The following is a 24,514-nucleotide window of genomic DNA, read 5'->3' as shown; positions in this document are numbered from 1 at the left end:
CTTTTTAGTGTTGTTTCAAAACCAAAAGCAGCTCCCCCGCCACCGCCCAAACCTAAACCACCCTCGAGTGAGCATCTTCATAACGGATACGATTCTCATCCAGTTCAAAGACAACAGAATTACCAAGACCAGCAAAAATCTACGTCTCGCACTGAGTACCAAGTATCTTCTCAAAAAGTGATTAACCAATATCAATATCAACAAGATCAACCTGTGCAGTATCAATCTTCAGTGCACCAAAGTTACCAGAAATCTCCAGGGTACCAGTCACCATCTTTGGAAAAGCCTCAGTCTCCAAGTTTTCAATCTCCAAATTACCAGCAAAAGAATTACCAAAATACTTACCAGCAGTCGACCTATCAGCAATCGCCAGGTTATCACTCACCAGGCGTCCAGTACCAGCAACATCCAGGTTATCACTCACCAGGCGTTCAGTACCAGCAACATCCAGGCTATCAGTCACCATCAACTCCCACTTATCAGCCTCTGAACCAGATAAATTATCAGCAAGCACAAAATATTCAGAACAGAGAGCAAGTTCATTCACCGAGCCATATTTCTGGTCACCAAAGTCAACCACAACAAAAACAGCAAGTCTCTCAGCAAAGTTATCAAAATCAAAAGCAACAACAAGCTCCTTCTAATATTTCAAGAGCTGAATTTAAAAGTAAATATGACATTCTTTTCTTTTTACATCATTCTCAAATGATATTACATCTAACGTAATTTGATACATGTAATTGCCTTTTTCATTTTTCCGAAAGCAATGACATTCTTTCTCGTTCAAATATTTCTCCCAAAGATTTTTTCAAAAATATTTTCATCATAGTAATCGAATCGACAAAAGCAGTGAGTTTTTATTATTTCTTTATTTTGAACTATGTTTAAATGTTTTTTTTTTTTCAATAGAACACTGTCTAGTTTGCTTTTCAATAAATATCGTTTGTCTGAAAAACAACTGACATCTTTTGTAATTTCATAACTTTGATATTTTATTATTTGCTTTTTCTGCACACAGATAAACGTTTATGCTTCTTATTTTGATTATAATCAATAAGATTATGTTAAAATATTATTAGTTAGATACTTTAGAGTAGCTAGAACAAGTGACCTCATATATAAAACTTTTACTACTACTTGCTACTTGAACTGCTTATGAATATATTTACTTATAAGTATAACTGTTCATACGTGCTATTAAAGATTTGCTAGTTGTGTACTGCAGAATATTTATCTCTCAAGTAATGATCTTTCGATCTAAAATATTTAATACTAGTATACTAGTTATTTTTTTTCGTTATTCAAACTTTTAGGAAGAGTTGTTAATGGTACCAAATTATTCATAATTCAAGAAACAAGTGATACTGGTAGTTTTAAATAAAATATTCACCAATTCAAATAACTACTCAATCTTTCAGATTCTGATTCTCCTTTGAATCGTTATGTCAGATCACGTCCCCCCCCCCCCGCCTCTACATGTGGTCGACAGAAATGGTTCAACCGGAATTGCAAAGTGTGAAAATGGTTATAAATAGAAAATGTAGATAATTCAATACACAAATTTAAAACTACTACACACAACGTTATCTATCTTGAGTCATATCCCAGGTCACTTTCAAAAATCAATCTTTGCTCGAAGTTTTGACGTAATGCGTGATAATGCTGAAAATCAAGATTCAAGAAGACATGTTTATAAAAATTACACTAAAAATGTCAAAGCTTTCAAAGCAGCTTGTAAGTAAACATTAAAATAGCATGACGAAAATAGTTTAACATCTGCGTAAGCGCATCCTGCGTTTGCTTTAAAATCCTAGTTTAGGTTATTTTCCTAGACCTAAACATGATCTAGAAATGTATCAACGTTAATTTTAAATGCATTTCTAGTTGATTGAAACTTTCAGTTCTCTGAAATCACTTCGAAAATGTTTATCATGTAAATATTACATGTGACCACAAGGTTGAGTAAATCAAAATCAGTCTTCCTTTTTTATTTTATTATTATCTTGTACCTTTACTCCCACTTGAAATTTTTGTACTCCCACCCCAGGTTAAAAAACATGGATCTAAACTTTGCAATTAAAACTTCTTAGCGCGAAACTAATTTTATTTCACTTTTTAAGCATATTGGGGTTGCTTCCTCCAGTCAAAAAAAACTACTTTTAGTCACTGAAATTGATAGAATAAGCAAAAAATAAAAATAAAATAAAGAAAATATAATAAATAAATAAATAAATAAATAATAGAAATAATAATAATTATTATTATGGAGCGGAGGAAAAAGTTTCATTTTCCTAACGTTTAATTTTTCAAAATGTCCGATTTTGGAAATAAGGTGTGGTCTTTATGACGTCACAAGTAAGGTACTTTGGCGCACCATCTTCACTGCTGTAAACGTTCGTGTTGGCTAAAAATTCTATTGGGGAAGGTTGCGGTCAATGAACCACATAACAGTTTTCAATTTTTTTAGAAAGGAAATCCAACTCAAATTTCACGTTATTATGGGAACAATTTCTCAGTATATTTCTCTTTTAATAATAATACTCACTTTCATGATAAATATACACAATAAAGAATGAAAATTTAAAATAAATATTTTAGCATGTGGTCCATTCATGACTACTGGTGTCTATAGATAGACCTTCGAGTTTCCATCGATGGACCACATTCTCAAATTAAAAAATCAATGCGTAACTTACAAATATTATAACAGGTGATCAATAAACACTACGAACAACAATAAGTTATAGAAAAGTAGATTGATTTTCTAATATGTTTTATTTTCAGATAAGAGGAACATAAAAAAAAAAACCAGCACTCACACAACACACAGCTGTTGTCATCACACCTCGTTCACCACTTGATATTTTCCCAACCTGTGCATCACCGTTCTTAGCTAATATCTTTTCAACCTCTTTTGAACTCTTGAGAAATTTGTTAGATCGATTTTGAAAAATTTCGATCGATGCAAGATTGTACTTGCTCTCTCAAATAGAGAATTTTTTTGACCATTTTATTACTGAAACCAGAAGCTTAAGTCTCAAACTATTTTTCTCAGCCTCTTAAAATGCCAATTTCCCCACTTTTTCGGAAGTAATTCCAAAAACTAGTTTCATTATATGATTCACTAATCATATTTCTATTTTGGAGAACGAATCTCCTAATTCTTTTAATAAGTGACTAAGGTAACAACAAACTGCTTTTTATCTTACATGCGACTATTTAAAGTTGCTTTCAGGACTCTATACTGTCGGCAAACTTCGTTAAGATCCATGCCACCATTTCTGTAAGCTACTGTAGCACGTTACATGCTCTCACTTGTGCACTGGCCATATTTTACTAATTTTTTGCATTTTTTTGGAACAGCAAAAGTATTTGAAACTGTATTATTATGTTCCAAATTTTTAATCAATTTTATTAAAGAAATTGCCTTGAAATTATAATAAAGTATAAGAGTTCTCCTGAATTACTGTGATTTTTTTCATGGTCATTTTTATTTTAAAACAATTGAACAATTTTCAAAGGTAATTGAGCTGAAGTTATAACAATGTTTGAGATTTTCTATGAATGAACCACTTTGTCAGGTGGTCCATTCCTGGAAACACCTAGCGATCCAATGATAGCAACTGCGTCATTTTGAATGTTCTTATAGGTGTTACTGCTATGAAGAATCATGATGAAACATGAAGTATGAGGAATTGTACTTGAAAAGGCATTCTTTTAAGTCAATCTTCATGTTTAATTGATCAGTGATATTCAAAGCATGTTATAACGAAATGAAAATCTCAATAATTAGTAAGATCATTGTAGAAATTTTTTCTGATTGATTAACAATATGATTAAATAATTTTATCTACTTGACGACTCAGCAGTAGACTGTTTTCACTAAAACTGATCATGCGGCTGCACAAACTCTGGTACGGGAAATATCTTAGCGGTCTAGTCATGGAACCGGTTCATTGACGGCAGCCTTCCCCTGTTAACTTTACACGATTGTTGTCTTCCTTACCCAGCTGTGAAATGGGGTTAACACCAGAGCGAAAAATAAGACTGCTTCAGGTACTGAATGCCGTTATGTTAAACGGAACTCTCTAACTTCGTTTGACAAAGGAGGGAGCTCTTAAGTAAATCTCTAGTTGATATGACAGAAAATGCAAAAACTATGTCGTCGGCTCGACATGTTCAATTACTCATACAAAATTAAATTAATCTTAAGTCTATCTTGTGCCTGTCGTCATTTTTAATGTTAGAAATTAGACAAATATGGAAAAACTAAATTATGCGTAGCATCAAATATAAAGAAAAGAAAAAATGGACTTTGAAATAGTAGATCTGAACATTTAAATGCTTTATCAATTTTGGTTTAATTTTCGATAATATTATTGATAGTTAAAACAAATATGTATAATAGTAAGAACTATCAATAAATCGATCAATCAATAATCGCTATATCTCTGTAGAGACCACTAGTAGTTATTTAATATGAATGGAGAAGGGTTCATTTCTGTAGGTAGCACACATCACTTGAATGAGCGTTTTAAAACGGCTGTCAGCGTTTTGGCAACCACTTCAAAACATTTATGAAATGTTTAAACGGTACGTTTGCTACCTAGTAATTATACAGTTCTTTGGTTGCATGACTTTGTCATTGTTTAAAGCAATGGATAAACAAACTGAGTTTTTTTAACTGTTCATTGTTTTTCTACGCAGTTGGTCCTCCTCCACCGCCTCGTGGAACATCAGCAAAACAAGACAGTGGAAATATGACTGCGGTTTACCGCCAACAGTATGAACAGCATTTGCAGCAGCAGTATCAGCAGGAGCAGATGTATATGAACCAATTGGAACAGGAGGAAAGGGTGAGAATGTTCATCTTCTTGTAAATTTTCTTATTCCACACTAGCTGTTGCGCCCAGCGGCAGGGAAGTGTACAGAAATTAGCGGTCCTTTATAAATGAATTTTCCAGGCCCCCGTCCATAATGTTTACCCCTATATATCACCCCTAGTTTCAAAAATATTGGGCCCCCTTCAGGCTTGAGCCCGGACCAACAGGTGTCCCTTCCCCCCCCTGTGCACGCTTTTGCCCAGGGGTGCCGGTCCTCCTCAAATATCCCCCCAAAACCAAGAGCCCCCCTAAAAATGAGAAAAATACCCCTCAAAACAATCTTTCCTAATAATTTCAATGGCGTAGTCTGCGCCATGACCCCCCCCCCCCCCCCTCTAGGTGGGCACCCCTGGTTGTGCCAGACTCTGCTCGAGCTTTAAATTTACTCCATATCCATTCGAGGAAAGGAACAAAGAAAGAAACATACTGCGTTCTCAGAAAAGATGTGAATAAAGAAAACGCCATTTGGTACTGTCAATCACGTAACTGGCGTGGACAATAAGAAATCAGTGCCAAGCAGACGGAGAATATTGGTTATTTTTTTCTATTGTGGAGACAATTTACAAAAGTGACAAAACTTCTGGCAACCCAAAATCCATTTGTTTTCTTTAGGTCGACCTTTTAGACGAGCTGAGTGGAAGATAGTCGTAACTTATGGTTTGTTTTTTTCTCAGACTGCCGCTTAAATCCCGTTATTGGAGATAAAAAGGCTTTTTACAAAACATTTTAGAATAAATGTTGCAATTGTGCTTAATAGTTACATTATATTTTTAATATTTTTTAAGACTTCAATTCTATTATAATTTGGGGGGGGGGGGGGGCGAGGGGGAATCACAAACCATATTTAGCTGGAAAAATATTTCTACTAAATTTATTTTTCACTTCGGACCTCGCTCCAACAATTAAAAAAAAAGTGAGTTGAGCTTTTATTAAAACAATAAATTTTGCAGGATATTGGAATAAAGAAAGAAGGAATTTGATTTTTTAGAAAAATGTTTCGGTGTGTAAAAGGACTATACCTTAGATGGCAGGAAACAAAAGTTCTGGATCTCGTCGTTCTTCTGGACTTCTATAATCTGGCCTGGAGGTGACTGATAGACATAAGACAGAAATTCTCAGTTTTCTTTACTTAAACAAATCCGTTTGCTTGCTGTATAGTATTTGAAAGTGTGTATGAATCTTTGTGAACTGTTAAGTAACACCATAACAATTAAAACAATTTAATACATTATTTCATCAAAAAAAACTTGAATGGAAGAGTTAAGAAAGCGTTGAAACTTTGTTGCTTGTCGTCAGAGTAAAGGCCACCTAATGCTGGAATTAAGCCTATGCAATAATTTTTTTTTGAAATTGAACGACGTATACTATTGAACCCAAGGCCGTACTCAGCTCAACATGAAAGCAGGCATGAGGAGCAGGTCCAGAGAACACCAATGGAAGGCGACTGTGACATCCCGAAATTTCCCTTATTCGGCGAATTTTTCTGACGATTTGGTAAAAATATCATCATATGGTAAAGGTTGTAGTTCTATTCGGCAAAATTATCATCATTCGGCGAAAATTTGGTGTTCCATTCGGCAAATTGAGGATTTCCGCTATCCCAAAAATTTAAATTAGTGGGCCCATTATTTGAGCAATTAAGGCACTCGCCTATGTTCCCTCCCTCCAAGATTTTGAAAGCGATGTAATTGCAAAATGATAGCGGTATAAATCCAACTAAACACCAATAACTTTCCTATTTCAATGTACCCTTAAAGAAGATGTATACACTTTCAAACTCAGTGACAAATTTACTATTGCCAAACTTTTTGATAAGTTTAGAAATTAAAGCAACCGTCAATGTAAAGTTTTAATTTTTTTGTTTTATTAAAAAAAATATTTTGAAAAGGGGGGGGGGAGGGGCAGCTGCCCCCCTTCTGGATACGCCCATGATTTCACCTAAGGTAATCCTTACAGAATAAGTTTATTTTGGACTTTTTCTGCTTTCCAGTAATAAAAGTATGGAGCGTGATAACAGCTTAGACCTACGAGTTAGCGACAGTAACTTCCTGCGAAACTTGCTGACTGAGAGTAATAAGTATTAAAAGGATAAAAAATTCTCATCAATAACTTACTCTGCAACTATATTCTAGGAGTATTTATTTTTAAAGAATCTTTATCTGCCTCTTTTTTTTCAATTGCTTCACGTCTAAGAACTAAGAAAGTAAGAAATATAAGTAGTAGGTCAGTCAGGGCTTAATTTCTACCAAAAAAGTGCAAGGGCCTAATATTCTTAAGGATATACATATATAATTAATAAGAAATTAGTCTCTATTCTGGCTATTAAAAGCGAAACCAAAAAAAAGGTATAGGAGCTAAGTTGCTTTGTGTCCAGGGGAGCACTCATATTTTTCAATGCAAGAGTGTTTGATTTTATATTATAAGCAAACTGTAAGAAAATGATTCGGAGGCGGGAAAAACTAAGACAAGCACATTTCAATATCCACCGAGATATTTCAAATTGCATAATAATGGCGATCTTAAAACTTTCCGATTTATCTGGGTAGCTTCTAAACGTATGGTTTGAGCTTTGAAGTCGTGAGGAACAAGTGATTTTCCTTTAAGGGGGGGGGGGGGTTGTGAAATTGTAACAGTTTGTGACAAAGGAGAGGAAGGGGGTACCAAGAAGTGTGACATCACACATTTTAATGACAATATACTTATAAAAAAACAGCGTGACATTTGATGAGGGGAGGAGAGGGGTAACGCGAAATGTGCCAATTTGTTACAAAGGGCGGAGGAGTCAAATTTGTTGAAAAGAAGGGTCAAACATTGCCTGGATCATCACAATCTGATTAAGGAATGATCTTTTACCAGTATAGATAAAAATTTTCCTTTATAATACCTCAATAAATATTCATCTTATACAACAATTATGAGAATCCACGCAACTTGTGCATACAGTGCTATTAATCAGCGTGAAAAAGAACAAAAAGTTGCCTGCATGGAAAATAATATTACAATAGCGGCCGCAAGCAATTAACAATATGATCCAAAATAGTGTCGAGTTTTCAAAATACCAAGTTGTTATCTTAATATGGCTATAGATGAAGAAATTAAAGCAGAAGTTAGCATAAGTTGTGAATATATAAATGCATTTATAGCTCCGCATTTATAATTTTTGTCAATAATAAGTTACGAAGATTCTAAAGCAAAAAGAATACATTTTATACATCTGTGTATTTTCTCTTTAGTTATTTCATTCTTCGGTAGAAGAGAGACTTTTTTTTTTCTTTGTTTCCAAAAGTTATTCCGTTTCGGATCGCTTTGTGGGATTTAGGGAAAACATTAACTGTTGAAATCTTTTCGGACACGTGGAAGAAATATGTTTTATTCCAGCCTAGAGATGAAAACCTAAATGAAAATATTTCATCTTATATTGCTGATAATAAGATATGTGGTGCGATTCTTTTTGAAGGAAGAGAATTTCGTCTTTCTTCTGTATTCTTCATAGAAAAATACTGCGGTATTTTATTTTAGGATATTGAAGCACTGAGTTTCGTGCATCATTACTTCCAAAGAAGAAATACCATACTAATATGAAACTTTTACATTTGATTTATCATTACTTCTAGACGATATAAGATGAAACATTTTCCCAAAACTACAGTCAACTGTGATTTATCCTAACGCATCTTTTTTCAGATCGTAACTTTTAAAAGCGAATCTTTGAATTTTTTATCTGAGATTTTTCTGTGGAAAAAACTGGTATACGAGTATTACTTATGGAAATATTTTTCATACTTTTGCTTATTCTATATCGAAAGTAAAGTACATCGAAACACTTTTTTTTCTAATGGGGCTGCGTTAGGAGCACTGTCTTTTGCAGACTCAGAGTGTTCCCCAGAGAAAGCGTTATTCTTTCAGGTGGCACCACTATCGGCGGATGTTTTTGCCTCAAGAATTTTGACGCCCCGTTTCTCCACCAGGAGGCACCTGAGTTCTATTAATGCGAATTTGCTCTAGGAATTTAATTTTACCAAGAACACTGACAAACAAGTGCTGGAGGGATCTTTTACATGCCGCATAATAATACGGCATGGACACTCGATTTTCTGCATCTTGAAAATCCACCGACAAGAGCCAGGTTCGAACCTACGCCTTTGGGCAAAAGAGACCAGCGTCTAACCACAACAACACGCTGTCCATCGAAGGATGTGTAGGATTTGTGAAAATGTTCGAATTTTGTAGGATTGATGCGTTTAAGGAATACTGTAAAAACCTGTGTGTGCCATATAGGGTTTAAATCCCAATCTCGAATCCCGTGGGATCCCATGTAATTTTTAGCTTGAATAATTATGCGAGATTAAGAGTATAATCCTTCAAGCTATTTTATCTCGCAGAATTTCTTTTTTCACCAACTTTTGCCGTAAATAAAGCGAATATTTTAACTCGTATCATCTGAAATCTGACTCACCTCCTTTGTCGAATACCTTAAAGAGCAGGAAAAGGTTTATTACTTACGTGATGAACACGTGAGAAATATGATGAAGTCGACGACTTATCATTTGAGAACAAAAAGGAAACAGTAGTGGAAGTGAATAAATTGGAATTCTTATCAGTTTTCAAACTTTCCGTTATAAAGGAAGTGCGTTAAATTTATAAATATTTTCTCAAAACATTTTTTAAAAATTAATAACCTCGAAATTATATTTAGTAAATTTATTATTTTTACTAGAGAAAGCAGAATGGAAACGAACGGTATTAATGAATTGAAAAACTTGCTTAAGTAGCTTAATAGAACAGTTGGAAAGTTTCTGTATCATTAAGGAATGCATTTGAAAATAGTATGGAGTAAGAGGAGATATTCGATCGTATTAAATCATTCAATCATACTAAAGAATATGTTGAAAAAATTCAAAGTTTACAATTTTCCTTTAGCGGATATTCATATTTGTTTTACTTTCCAGCGTAAAGCCCACATAGTCAATGGAGATATCTTCGAGCACAATTCAACATCGGGCACTCCCATCACTTACAAAGCCCCACCTGTTGCTCCTCCGAAGCCTAATTGGCCCCCACCGCCATCCCAGGCAGAAATGTGGCGAGGCCCAGCACCATCCTCTCCAACTGGTATGAGGACAGTTGGATCTGTTTGGCCACCGAAGGTAAGATTTACGCATTCACACATATGCCCTGGTTATACCAGCTTGTCGAAGCCAGAGTTTAAATTAGTCCCTTGAGTTCATGCAAATCTCCGTTCCTCTCCAAGTAAAAATAATCCTTTTTTTTTTTTTTTCAACTAAAACAAATATGCGTATTTAATTTTATCTGAGATTCAAGAGAAGGAGAAGCTGCTGTACCCACGGACAAAATTTATTTTTCAATTTTTGCTGGTTTCTGTGAATGCATAATCGATCGGTAAAATTTTCTGGCATAATCTACAACTTATCATCTAACTTGGTAATTTTTGTCAGGTAAAAATCTCAAAACTTTCAACTGCAAAAAAAAAAAAAAAAACTTTGAAATCACTTTTTTTGCCCGTGGGTACAACACTCTGTTCACCCCATGGAAAGAGGGCTTTGTACCCATGGACATGTAAAAAAATAATAAATAAATAGGTCTGAGGAACTCAATGATACTCAATACATATTGAAAAGCCATTTCATATTGAAATACTTCAAACATCCATTCAAAATAACATTAAACAAAAAAAATCCAACAGAAGTCAAATTTTGAAAATTAACCATGTACCTGAGGTTTTTTCCATTTTTAAAAAAAATTATCCTTAGTTTTTAACATCAGTGAACTGTTTAAAAAATGTTATTCTTAAGTTATTTTTGTTTATGTTATTTTTGTTTTTAAACAAAAAATTAACTAGATACATGTATGGCTCTGTAGTATGGCTCTCTATGTACCTATACAATGACTTCAATTTATATGAAAATTGAAACCTTTAAGAAAAGTAACCCATTACAAAAAACTTAGTTTAGATTTCCCCAATAAAAACCCAGAAAAGTCGACTTCAAATGAAAACTGCTGTGATTGGCGGTCTGTAGATCCTACAACAGATGGGGGTTACTTCAACTCTGTATTTTCAAGCCCTACTTCAAGTTCATCATCATTGTTGAAAGTAAAATTCGGACGTTTATGACAAGACACCATTTTGAGGTACCCCACATTACAAGAAGACTCAGGTGTGACCCAAGGACACAAAAAATTGCCATCCGTGGGTACGCATAGTTAAGTGTCCTTTGGTACAAAGGACACTTTGTACCAAAGGACACTTTGGTACAAACTTTTGACTTTTGCAAGCCAGTCACCTCGACCACACATAGACTACAGTTTCACGACATTAAAAATCAGAAACAACATCTTCAAAACATAGGGAAACATGATACCTACAACAAAAATGAATTATACGTACAAAACAGTAGAAATTGTACATTTTTTTAAAACTTAGATCCTACTGAAACCAAAAAATTGCGATATAATTTCACATGTTCGTTTGATGGTGTTGAAACCTCCTGAGATACTGGAGAGGGCTGAGACACACACGTAAAACCCCCCATCCGATTTTTCGCGACAATACCCGGAATTTCCCGAGAAACCTCCATAGGTACAACTTTCCGTGCATACAGCAACTTCCCCGACTCAAAGAAGTCATTTGATTTAGTCTCCCTAAACCCGAAGTAAATACAAACATTTTCTTCTGCGTTCTTTTTTTATGCGATTTCTTTTTGTGCGAATTTGTTTTGTGCGGTATATCGTCGCCTCAGAGTAACAGTAAAACATCTAATCCCAGGAATAACAGTAGATATCCTACTATTGCTCGGTTTATGTAAATGAAACGAACGTTTCTTATGCGGTCCCAATGCACCGCACAAAAAGTTTTGAGTGGATTACAATTTTCTTTGATTAAATTGCTTCCTCATAAACCAAGAGCCTAACGTATTGCGAGGAGTGATGAAAAATCCCTATTAGAATAACAACTGTCCTTCAAAGCTACCAGTACAATGCATTTAGTTAGTTTTATATTAAAGATTTTTTTAACTCAATGCACAACGAACAAAAAATATTCAAATTATTGTCGTTGCTATTTTTTCTAAACTGAGATTTTTTTTTCTCCAGAAATCTACAGCTACTGATTTGCCAAGGACAGGGTTTAATCCAGCAGCCGTACGAGAACAAGGTAACTTACTTTTTATTTTACTACCGTCTTCTTCCAAACACAAAGTAGACAATAGGAATATGTATGAAACAAAAATGGCATTTTTTAAAAACTTTGTTATCTAGATAACATGTTTTTATAAAACTCACAGTGTTTTCCCGAAAACAAGACCTATTATAACAAAATCAACCCTAGCATGATTTCTGTAGATTCGAACCTTTTTTCTCTTGCGAACCATTTTGAAAATCAGAAGGAAGTTGGAGAACCCCTTGTGCAATAAGTAATAAGTAACAAAAAGAAATATCTTTCGCAATAATATTTGGGAGCATTTTTTAGTTTAATGCTGCTCTTTAGTTCATAACAATTAAAAAAACATACAGAAAAAAGGACAAACATTGCTACAAACTAAAATGGCCCCCAGAAATTTCACACAGGAAATTTTTTTGAGTTGCCAACTATTTCTTCTCCTTTTTTTTTTTTTCAGTTCGAAGAACATTGTAGTTTAGATAATGTGAAAATTTCAGCATCAAACAGAAGTGAAATCGCACTTCTACACATTTTCTGTACACCACAAGAGAGGATCGATAACAAGTGTCAGTTGTTTGCATATGCTCCATCAAATATTTCCATCAAATTTAATCGAGTTTTCTGATCAAAAGCTACATTGTGTTCAAAATTTGAACCTTTTCAAAATGGCTTCAATTCTATCATTTGCTCAATGAAAACGGTAAAAACTCGCTTTTTGTAACGACATACTTAATTCTTGAAATTTAGAAAATATGTCAGCAAGTTTGCTAACATTTGTATCCAAAGAGTATCGAATGTGCAAGAGAGAAATGAACAAATGAAGAACAAAAACCGCTTGAACATGAGATTTCATCTTAAACAAAAATGTTAAAATTCCGCCATTACAATATTTTTTTCGCGAACTTCCTTTATACCTCTCGCGAACCCTCAGGAGTTCGCGAACCACCGGGTGGAAACCGATGTTCGAAAGTAATTTATGCTCCTAAAATAAGTTCCGTTTGAAAGATTGTCATTAAAAATAACGCCTTATGACACGGCAGCCAAATTTGCTTAAATTAGTGAGATTGAAAGATAAGAAATTTTGATGCTCAGAGAAAATTAATGCAGAGAGGGAGAGTGCATTACTAGATAGAATAATTTATTATGGAACACTTTTCGGATTAGAGCTGAAATGAAATCTTGGTTTTGGAGTAGGTCATTTCTCAAATTTGAATGAATGCTTGAATATATGTGAATGTATGAATGTTATGACTGTAGTGCTTGAACCCGCATTAATGTTTTTGGAGCGTGACCAAGCATAAATTATTGAAAAAAAAAAAGGCTCCCCTGATAGTAAGCCCGAGCTTGTCTTTTACAACAAAAAAATTCAAATGAAACCATGCCCTATTTTCAGAACACACAGTATCATCTGCACAACAAAGAAAAAAAAATCGCATTATAACGTGCTTTATATCCAGCATCTTTAAGAATCAAAAAGAGTTTTCATTAAATAATTTTTTGTTAAAGATTAAATATTTACTACTTCCATATACAAAAAAGGAAGTATTGTATTCGCGAAAAAATTTTCACTCAAAAATCGACCTCCATATCCGTTTTGCTCACCCCCGAATGAATGTTGCGTTTTTTTTTTTCGACTCGAATACACGCGGAAAAGTGCATAAGAACGTATAGATACGCGAAATATCCATAATGACGATTCCCGAATTAATTACAACGAATTTTCTCGTGACGTCTGTATGTACGTATGTATGCATGTGCGTATGTGCGTATGTATGTCGCATAACTCAAGAATGACATGTCCTAGAAAGTTAAAAATTGCTACGTAGACTCCTAGTGGGGTCTAGTTGTGCACTTCCCCTTTTGGTTGCATTCGGGTGTTTCTAAGGGGGTCTTTTGCCCCTGTTTGGGGGCAATCATTGTTAATTTCGACGTAAACTCAAGTGGTGTTACAATTTGGCGGACACTTCGCGATATATCGCCAGTCTTTTGGTCGCCAAGTTGGCAACAAATTTGGCGATTTTTTCTTTTTTTTTTAAATCTGGTTTCAAGTTGGCCACTGTTGGTGATATTTAGAAAGTAAACTATTGAATCACATTAAAATTGCCAATAATAGGAAAATGACATTAAATTGGAGTAAAAGGAAGTCATGTGAAGCACACATCAGCACGTTTTAGCTATAGTTTAAATGTATGCGAATATAATTGAATTTTTTAAGCTATTACACTGGGATCGGTTTTTACCAATTTTGCGGATTATCCGCGAATTCGCTTATCCGCGGTCACCATGCCACCTTATTCTGCAGACATTTCGGAGTTAGTGTATTATTCTATCGTATGGTTTTCTGATTAGAACAGACGTCTGGTAGACATAGCATAGGGTTGTTTACCTACCATCAAGAAATAGACGACTTTCACAACTCAGCCCGTGCTTCTATCATTTTAATGAAAAGAAATCTAGTCATAGAAAAAATAAAAGAGGATACAAAAGAAACATGTATAAAGAATAATACTTTGTAAAAAGTTTTTTCAAAAAAAAGTGCTTTCTTTAGAAATTTAAAAAATTGCATTTTTTTTTAAAGAAATGAACACGAATGGAAAACAGGACAAAAAACGAATTTGATAAGTGAAAAAATGTTGTAAGTAGGTACTTCTTATGATTTTCGTCTTATGTCAAAGGAATCAAGAACATAAATGCAAAAAAAGCAAAAACAAAAGACTACTTTTGATAGGGTTTTGTAAAGTAATTCCGGTGAAACCTTTCTTTTTATTTATCGTCATTGTTTGCTTTACCATATTCCTTTATGCTACTTTATTATTCTTGATCAACCATTAAATGTTGTTCATGTCTAAGAGTCTCAAGGAAAACAGAAAAGCAAGTAAAATTTTTCTATCATAAAAATAAAACGATATTTTACTCTGATTTTTAAAAGAGCGCGACATTGAAATCATTTTATATCAAAGAGTTTCTAAAAACTTTGTCCAAAACAAAACAATCCTTAAGTCAGTTTAAGTACCATTGAACAAAACTTAATTGCGCCAATATAGAAACGAAATCTGTTCAGGAAATTTCTTAGAATTTAAATCTGTACTTAATCAATTTTCATACATGGTCAAAGATACAATTTTAAAACTGAACAAATGTTTTTTACTTCCTTTTACAAGAAAGGAAGTATTGTATTCGTGAAAAAAATTTCACTCAAGAATTGTCCTTAATTTCCATTTTACTCACCCCTGAATGAATGTTGAGTTTCTTTTTTTCAACCCAACCACACGTGGTTATGTGCCTAAGAACGTATAGATCCCCGAAACATCCATTTTGACAATCCCCGAGTTAATTACAACGAATTTTCTCGTGACGTCCGTATGTACGTATGTGCATATGTGCGTATGTATGTCGCATAACTCAAGAACGGTATGTCCTAGAAAGTTGAAATTTGGTACGTAGACTCCAAGTGGTGTCTAGTTGAACACCTTCCTTTTTGGTTGCATTCGGCTGTTTCTAAGGGGGTCTTTTGCCCCTTTTTGGGGGGGGAAATCATTGTTAATTTCGTTGTAAACTCATGTGGTGTTACAATTTGGCGGACACATAGCGATATATCGCCTGAATTTTGGTCGCCAAGTTTTGTCGCCAACTTGGCGACAAATTTGGCGTTTTTTAAAAAAAATCTGGTTTCAATTTTGCCACTGTTGGTGATATTTAAAGAGTTCGAATCACATTAAAATTACCAATAATGGGGAAATAACATTAAATTGGTGTAAACGGAAGTCATGTGATGCACAGCTCGTTTCTTCAGAACATCAGAAACTCATTTTGACATCGAATATATAATTTATCTTTGTTCAACTCTGTGTTTTTTTTCCCTCTCAAGTTTCGCATTCATTTTCATAACTAACAATGTTTAAGTTTTGCTTTTTTAAAAGCTTTTTATGGCCTTTCTATCTTTTAACTGGCGTTTATAAATACTTAGAACATCTCTATATCATTAACATATATTTTTTACTCTGCTTAATTTAAAGCCTCGTTAAGTGACCTCGTTGTTTTTCCTAGTAATCCGAAACAGAATTTGAGTATCTCGATTTATTTAAGTGATTTCAGATTCTCGATTTATTGTTTTTGTTTTTATTATTGTCTTCATCAGCATGACTGACATTTTTATTTTATAAAGGTATATTTTTTCTTGAATGACGAAAAACATTTTAATATCGCTAAAAACTTAGTCCTTTTCTTATCTGATTTTGAAAAATCTCTACGAGGTGCCAGTGATGAGTTATGAGATTGATTTAAAAAAAATATTTTTAATCTTTTGAGAGTTGTGCCTTTTTAACAGTAAAAATTAAATTAAAAAACATTCCAATCCAATTGTTGCAATGTTTTTTTCCAACGATCATCAAAGTTTTAGATGATTAACGAGACAAAGAATGCTCACATTTGCTTCAATGATTTAATATAAAGTTCATCAAAGTTTTACATTATTAAAACAGGACTTTCATTATTTAATGAAAATATGTTTTGTCTTAAGTTTTCTGAACATTGTGATCCCCCTTACACCTTAACGCAACCCCCTAGTTGAGAAACCGTGGTATAGTAATGACAAGTGTATTTAATATCACTAAAAGCAGGAATAAAATTTGAAGAAAAAGAAAAAAGCATAATGATGAAAAAAGTTCTGTGTTACAAAACTTGATACTATTGTCGCGTTTGACGGATTTAAAACCAAATACATAACATTCGTTTAATGGCACACGTTTGCCACCGATATAATGAAATTTCGAAACTTTTTTTCTTTTAAAAGAAAAACTTTGAAACACTGTATAAAATTAAAGTTCGTAATTAAAAGACGTTTACAATTAGCAGTACAAAAGCATTTGTGGAAATAATAGATGAGGAAAATGATTGTACGTTCTTTTTTGTGATATCTCTCAGAGTTTAATTTCTGCTATTGCTTGAAGTTGATTATTGAGTTCAATTCGATTTTTTTTTGCTTATACACGTGTTAGCTATGGTGTTTTATTGATAAATTTACTGCATAGAACATTTTGATTAACAAGCATAAAATTTGTATTCAATTTAACTCAAAAATAAACGGAAAAAATATCATAAACTATTCCAGCACAGCTGAAAAATGAAAAAAAAAAAAGAAACTCCAAATAAATAAGTACAATAAAAAACAAACCAAGAATGTGTATTCGATAACGTAAAATTGATTCAATATGTTTTCAAGCAGGAAAGAAGCACTCTCCAATTTCCAATATATTTAATGTTTTCAGCAGAGGAGTTTCTTTCGTTATTAGATTTTTGAAGATGCATCGTCTTTATACATGGGTACCTGTATACTCAGTAAGATTTTGGAATCACTTGTGTTATTGGGGAGGTATTAGAGATCACTGCTTTCTTCGAACACGATATTCGCGACTGCGTGGAATTCGTCATTTAGTGAAGTTTTTACTACGAGCGAATTTCAAAACCATTTGTATAAGACGTAGAATTGATGAAACAAAGCAATTCATGATTTTTTAAAACTTTAAAACACATTCTGGAACGAGTTGCAACATAACGTAATTTTAATGAAGAAGAAATAAGTTTTCCTCCTTTTTTATTCGTTAATAAAGTTAGTATATGGTTCTCAGGGGTGCCCCGAACTTAAGTTGTTGTGAGGGTGAAAATTCTCAATTTGCCGAGTGGAAATCCGACTTTCGCAGAATGATGACAATTTTACTGAATAGAACTCCATATTTTGCCAAGTCTTCAGATAAAATTTGCCGAATAGTCAAATTTTTGAGAGTTCACAGCAACCTCCCGTGATCTCCCATCGTGGTCCGTCATGGTACAATTAAGTAGAAGATTTAAGTTTTGTATTTTCTGGGTTTTCTTAATTACGGAGAATCCGGATAGGGAAAAATAAATCAATAAATAAAAGCAAAATACGTATAAAGGGAGCAAGAGTGCATGCTTTTTCAAGTAAACATGAGTAAATACCAAAATGCCATAATTATGAATGAGTTTTTTTACTAAAACGCAATCTTGTGATTCTCTTTGTAGTATCCTTCAACTAATGGTTTATTTGCAAACTTTCTACAACCAAAATCTAATTGAATTAATATGTTCGAATTGTTATTGGCACTAAAGACATTTTCCTTCATATGATTCTGTGACTTTGTTTCACCTAAACTTCTACCATAATACCAAACCTTGTTAGTTGCAATAATACGTAAATGCCGCAGATTCATGTGACATACTCAGTAGAAAGTTTTGTGAAGGCTATATCAAACTTGTTTGATTGTTGAAAAGTGACAGTAAAGTTGTTGGTTATTGGGCAAATACTTCAAACTAATCGCTATATTTGACAACATCATAGTGCAATATAAAGATTATCTGAAATATTCAAATGATTTTACACTAACCTAACGTAGCCAATCGTGAAAGTGTTGTTCAGTCACATAGGTACTCCAAAAAGTGTTTCTCAAATTTCTCAATGATATGTAATATCTGTGTTTGCAGGCTGTCGATAATCTTCTTTTTTTCTTAGGTACTGGAAGAAGATGTGTCTGGCCACCACCAAAATCGGAAGACGAGTTGAGAAGTGGCCGCAATACTCCTCAATCGCCCGTCACTGGACGACGTATTCAATGGAATCCTTCACCTTCACCCCCAGTCACCCGTCGAACCATCTCACCAGCAAGAAGGAAAGATATTAACTGGCCTCCCCCCTCCCCAAACAGCATGAGTCAAGACAAAGAAAACTTTTTCCGCCCCAGCCCCCGATTGTCCCGTAAAGCTAATTTTGATGATTATGTCAAAGAACATGCTTCAGTTAACGTGCCCCAAACTTACAGGCCCCCTCCTGGAACCCAGCACGTTGAGTACCGTTAAAATTTGATCAAGTCCATTTCTGGTGGGGAGTTTTACGTGCATTTTACATTTAGTTTCTTTACAAATGGTTGTGTCGTTACACGTTCTTGGTGTTTTGCTTAAACTTGTACGTTTTAATTTATAGAGATAGATCTATTTTGAATGATTCGTCCATTTATCATTAATTTGCTGCATAATGGCAACTTGCATAAGCGCGAAAGAATTGTATTTGTCCGTTACCATTTGGAATTCTAAAAATGCCAGATACTTGTAGCAAGTAGCCACCGACGAACATTCTTGACCTCACTCTGTGGCCTGTTAAAAAAAATCTCGATTCTGAACATCTGCTTTCCGAAGATTATTCAGTGTGTAGAGACCTCATAATAAAATATATTTACACACAGCCTACGTTCTTATCTTTCTTCGGCAAAATCCATACTCTTAATTTTTGCATCGAGTTATACCAAAGAATTCAGTGCGTAAAGTTAATTCAAACCTCACTTATTTTTTTTTCTCAGTAATAAATAAAATGAATTATTTGAAAATATGCGTTCTGTTCTGATAAATAGTTTATTTTAACGGCTGCAAAGTGAGGTCTACAAATGCGATGTTTGATCTAAAAGATAACGAATCCCATAATAATTGAAACTTGAACGGCTTATTTATTGTATAAAATTAGCATTTTACTAACGTAGCAATTTCTGGAAAATCTATTTTGAGTATAGTTTGCTCAATGTCTTTGTAAGAATAGATTTCTGTACTGCTCTCAGCACGAACTGTTGTCATGAAGTATACGTTCTTCTTCCAATTACCTATAATTTTCATTTCAAAACGTTTTGAATCTATTTCTATCGCACAATTTCACTCAATCATTTTAAATCAACCTTGATAAGCCAAAACCTTTTTTCTCTTCATCTTTTTCTAACCTATTTCCGTTGCTGGTGTGACCTAATTCGTGTTTCCAGTCCTACCCCCGTCTTGATACATCAGGACTTGAGCCAACAATCCACTAGCAGGGCTTTTTGATAAAAGCTGAGTGAATCCATTAGCTGCTAGCCAATCTTCCTGGACAAGGAAAAGCGATGGGATCACGATGCGTAGGTAAGTTGAAACTATTAACTGGTAATTATATTTTTGAGTTGATATGAAAGATTGAATATTTTCATCATCCCAGGCAGATGTCAATAATAATGTTTTCTTCCTCTTTGAAATTAAAAACCGGGATGATATCGAAGTAAATGATTTTCTCAATTTAATTATTGGAGGATGATTTTTGATGTTTATATCAGGGGAGATGTAGTGTGGCCGGAACGAGCCGCTACGATCTTCCTGTACTTTTCTTGGGATTTCGTACAATATTCTTGGGCTTTTGAATCTTGAAAATTTTGGATTTCTTTGGAATCAAGAATTCCAAGAATCCTTTGAATTCTTGGGCTTTGTGAAAAATATGCAGTTAATAAATATTTTACCGATAAAATATATTTTTTTTCTCCTGAAATATAATTTTAGGAAGCAATCTAGAATGCATATGCGTAAAATTTTCAAAAAGATTTCGTAGGTACAAAATTGAAACTAAACATATAAAAATAAAAAATATATATATTAATAAAAGAATAACTTCTCTGCGCAGCCCAAAATCTTATTTCTCTCTTTATGTTGTATAACCTTCCAGGCTATCTTCTACAATCTGTATAAATGCATCAAGTCAAGACATTTCACAAAACTTTTTTTTTTTTTTTGCAGTAGACGTAATTTATACTGTTACTTGAGATTTTGTTCCAAAGAAAAAATTACTGAGGGATCAATTTTCGTAGTTGTTATCACAATTTTTCGTTTTACTATATTTAAGATTAATAGTTGACCAACTGCAATGGCAGCAATTACAAAAAAGAAAATAAGAATTCTTGTTCACATGACCTTAGGTTTCTTCCTCGATCTTAAAAAATTATGAGGTCAATCATGGGTTTTTCAGAAACTTACAATGGAAGCCTTGACCATGACAAGTTATTTACGAAAGCTTTGAAAAGTATCGAAATGGAAGTACCGCCGTGACTCTGTGGTAGAAGCTTCGTCTTCTATGCCGTTGGTCGTGGGTTCGATTCCCGCCGGTGCCCTGGGTGTTATTTCCTCCCCTTGTGTTGTAAATCTTTCCTGTGTGTGTCCGAAGGCAAGGTGTGTAGTACGCAGTCTTCTATGTGTGTGAAGCTGTGTAGTTTTTGAATAAATAAATAAAACTTGAAGTAGTTTACATTTATAAAATCTGCATGAACCTCAGCAGTTATTTAATAAAGTTATGCACCTATCACGTTTTGACTATGTGTTTCTTCTAAGACCGTGGTGGTTCTTAATTTTACACAAAGGCCACACCTCACATTAAGATAAATCTTGAGCGCAAGAACACATATAAACCTTAAATATATTTAACTTTTTTTTGTATGACATGGGAAAAACTCGTCAAAAGAAGGAAAATTGCAAACCAGATTGCTGCTATGATTGCTACCTCTTTTTTTGTTTTTATACGAAGTTTCCATCCTTTTTTAGAAACCAAAAGCTGATTATTTGACCTCAAATTTGCAACAATTATTTTGAATTCCGATTGTAGATAATCGGTTGGTTCGAAAGGTTCGGAACATAGTTTTCTATACGTGTAGCGTTGAACGTAACAACGAGTCACATTGATCTGCAACACGGACTCACAGGTTGTAGATTGTATAAGAAATTTCAATAACATCTATGAAGCTGATTGGGATAAATTGTGAGACTAGTTTTTTGCCTATAAACGTTATTATATGTTGGAGGTGTGTAAACTCCGCTTTATTCAATTTATGTTAAAACGTGAAACCACTTAGATGCTAATGCGATTTATGATATGAAAATGGATGTGCATTATGCATCTAATCAATCAGAATATATGAGGTTATTTTTGATTTCTTTACACAAGCTGGCATTCAAAATATATATATATTTTTTAAATTTCTATTTGAAAAAAAGGTTGCCAAAACCTTTACAAAGCAATAATTTTTAAAACATGTCCCGAAAATTCATCTTTTTCGTAATTGAGCCTATTGCTGAGATGAAACACTACACTGATTGATTAATAAACTCAAGACATAATTTTTACTCACTTGCAGGGTTTAATTCATTGTCAATTTTGATATCTTTAGAAAAATGCAGCAAATTTTCTTACCGTAGCAAGCTTTTGGGAGCAGCACATTTACACAAATAAAAAATTTACTTTTTCAAATGTAGTATACTGTATTTAATAATGAATTCAATCAAAGAGCAGACTTTTTTCCCCTCTAGCAGCATTTTAAAACTGAGATCAAAATGAAACTTAAACAAGTGTTTATTTTATCTAGTGAGCTCTTTCCATTGAAACGATAATTCACTGAATTTTTAACAATATGAATCTTAGGCACAAGTTCGACAGAATGGTTTAAGATTGAAAAAAATGTGTAAAAAGAAACTGACAAGCTATTAATTGAAAATTAATCTTCTTTTAAACAATTTTTATTTTTTTATAAGCATACATATACGAAAGAGAGGGTAGTAAAAACTTTGAGCCATTTTTACGACAAAACTCGTTCATGATGTAAAAACATAATCAAAGCTTAATTTTTGCCTATGAACCGCGCATGTTTTGATTAACATGAATGTTGTAATGCAAAAAACTTTTTGTCAGCCAATCAGAAATATTTAGGACAAACTCTAGTTATCCTTTCTCAAAAGCTGCGCCTAGAACTCGCGAATGATTTGTTTTTAAAAAAGTGATTGGTTGAGGATGGGAACTTTCAGAACATTTCAATTTTAAGCACCTACTTACTATTCCTGTATTTCTTTTCAATGTTACTTTGCTTTCCGAGTTGCAAGTTTAAACTTCGTTTAATATGGTATTAAACAATTCTACCTAAATCAATCCCGACAAAAAATAAATAAACAGAAATTCCCTGTCATTTCCATTGTGATGAAATCAGCCGAGACCTGAAGCAATACGCATATTAGCACCTATTGCAGTGGGGTTGTTTCCTCCAGTCAAAAGTAGTACGTTTTGTCACTGAAATTGATATAATAAGCAAAAAAATAATAAATAATAAGAATAATAACATGGTCTCAGAAAATACTTTTATTTTCCCAGCAGTTATTTTTTATTAATTGTTTTAAATGTCCGATTTTTCAAACAAGGCGTGGTCTTGATAACGTCATAAATGATGCTCTTTGGCGCATCTTTCTACCGCGTTTCCAGGTTATGATAATCAAGAAACGAATTGAAATTGCGCCTTACGCTTGCTATCAACCATATCGTTGCCAATACACATGAGTAAAGATACGAATTAAATATTTTGCTCTGTGAATGGCAACACTGAATGGCATTTCATCATTTGTGATGTCATCGGCAAGAAGCGTAAACAATGAAAGCGCACCAATTTAAGTAATTTTTTAAAAAGATTAAACTTAAACGAATTATTTAAAAAATTGTCAGATCCTATGTTTTCAAGCATGATGCTCTTTCAGAAAAAAATACTTTTAAAGTTTTGAAAACGACCCCATTTTAAGCATCCAATTTCAATTCCTGTCTTTTTCAACGTTACTTTGCTTTCAGATTTGCAAGCTTGAACTTCGTTTAAATGCGGTACAAAAACGACTCTATTTAAATCAATTCCGATGATTAAAAAAAAAAAAAAAAACCTCATTGTGATAAAATCAGTCCAGTCCTAAAACATGCGCTGTTTAGTGCAAGGTTTTACCTAACTTAATCAGACAGCATCTTCAAACTATTATTTATTATTGGTAATATAATGCATTCAGAATGACTGCTACAAAGTTGTTTTAAGTAGAATGTGTTTTAACGGTTATTATTTAAATCTGCTCGTTCCAAATCTCATCATTTATTCTAAATCTTAATCAATGTCTTATGTCTTTCTTTTAGGAAACGCGGATCTCACCGCAACAGCTACTGGATTTCTTCTTTGATCTCTGCGCTCCTGCCTCTCGAATAATAAACTTTACTCTGAACTTTTTCTTGTAAAATGATGTTTTCTCTTCTCTTTTGCAGACTAATGTATATGTTCATTTAGCTCTTAAATGTGGAATCTGACTTTTCTCTATAAATTTGGAGCTGCTGTTTCTGTGATAAAGCAAATAAAGTTTATTATTTGACAAATGTCTGTTTCTCACTTGAAGAATATTTGCGTCGCCTTACATTGCGCAGTGAGCATCAGAAGTAAAAGTTATGTAGAGTGACGCCTGTTCAACAATCATCTAGAATAAAATAAAAAATAGGGCAAAATTTCCCGTTAGAGTAATGATAACAGTCCCAAAAAATCCCCATTAAAATTTGGACATTAGTCACTAAGAGTTCACAATCTAATAACCACTCTCCTAACAATCTCCATTCCGTCAGATTGTGTCTAGCTCTTCGTGAGATATCTGGATTATTGCAGCAGAAAAACAACTGAGGGCACGTGAGCCATATCTTTTTTCTTCTGAATGAAAAAGGAGAAATATAGCTATAAGGGATATTAGAATAGGCAAGAGTCCTAAAAAGAGTCAAGAGACCCTATAAATCCTTATTAGAATAAGGATAACAGTCCCCAAAAATTTCCAG

General features: G+C 33.7%; 1 protein-coding gene across 2 annotated transcripts in view; it reads left to right on the top strand.

The window, feature by feature from the left end:
* The window catches only part of LOC129235112 (uncharacterized), an 89,145-nt gene extending 65,075 nt beyond the window's left edge, over positions 1-24,070 (top strand). For both annotated transcript variants that reach the window (XM_054868799.1, XM_054868800.1), the window contains 6 exons: positions 9-667; positions 4,708-4,856; positions 9,833-10,030; positions 11,994-12,054; positions 18,587-20,010; positions 23,837-24,070. In XM_054868799.1, the coding sequence (XP_054724774.1) occupies positions 9-667; positions 4,708-4,856; positions 9,833-10,030; positions 11,994-12,054; positions 18,587-18,930 (1,411 nt within the window). In that variant the 3' untranslated portion in view covers positions 18,931-20,010; positions 23,837-24,070. The remainder of the gene's footprint in view (positions 1-8; positions 668-4,707; positions 4,857-9,832; positions 10,031-11,993; positions 12,055-18,586; positions 20,011-23,836) is intronic.
* Positions 24,071-24,514: the final 444 nt, after the last annotated feature.

Source organism: Uloborus diversus, chromosome 2, assembly GCF_026930045.1.
Source record: "Uloborus diversus isolate 005 chromosome 2, Udiv.v.3.1, whole genome shotgun sequence".
Lineage (NCBI taxonomy): Eukaryota > Metazoa > Arthropoda > Arachnida > Araneae > Uloboridae > Uloborus > Uloborus diversus.
Note: the sequence above shows the minus strand (reverse complement) of the source record. Positions and strands in the feature narration are given on the sequence as shown.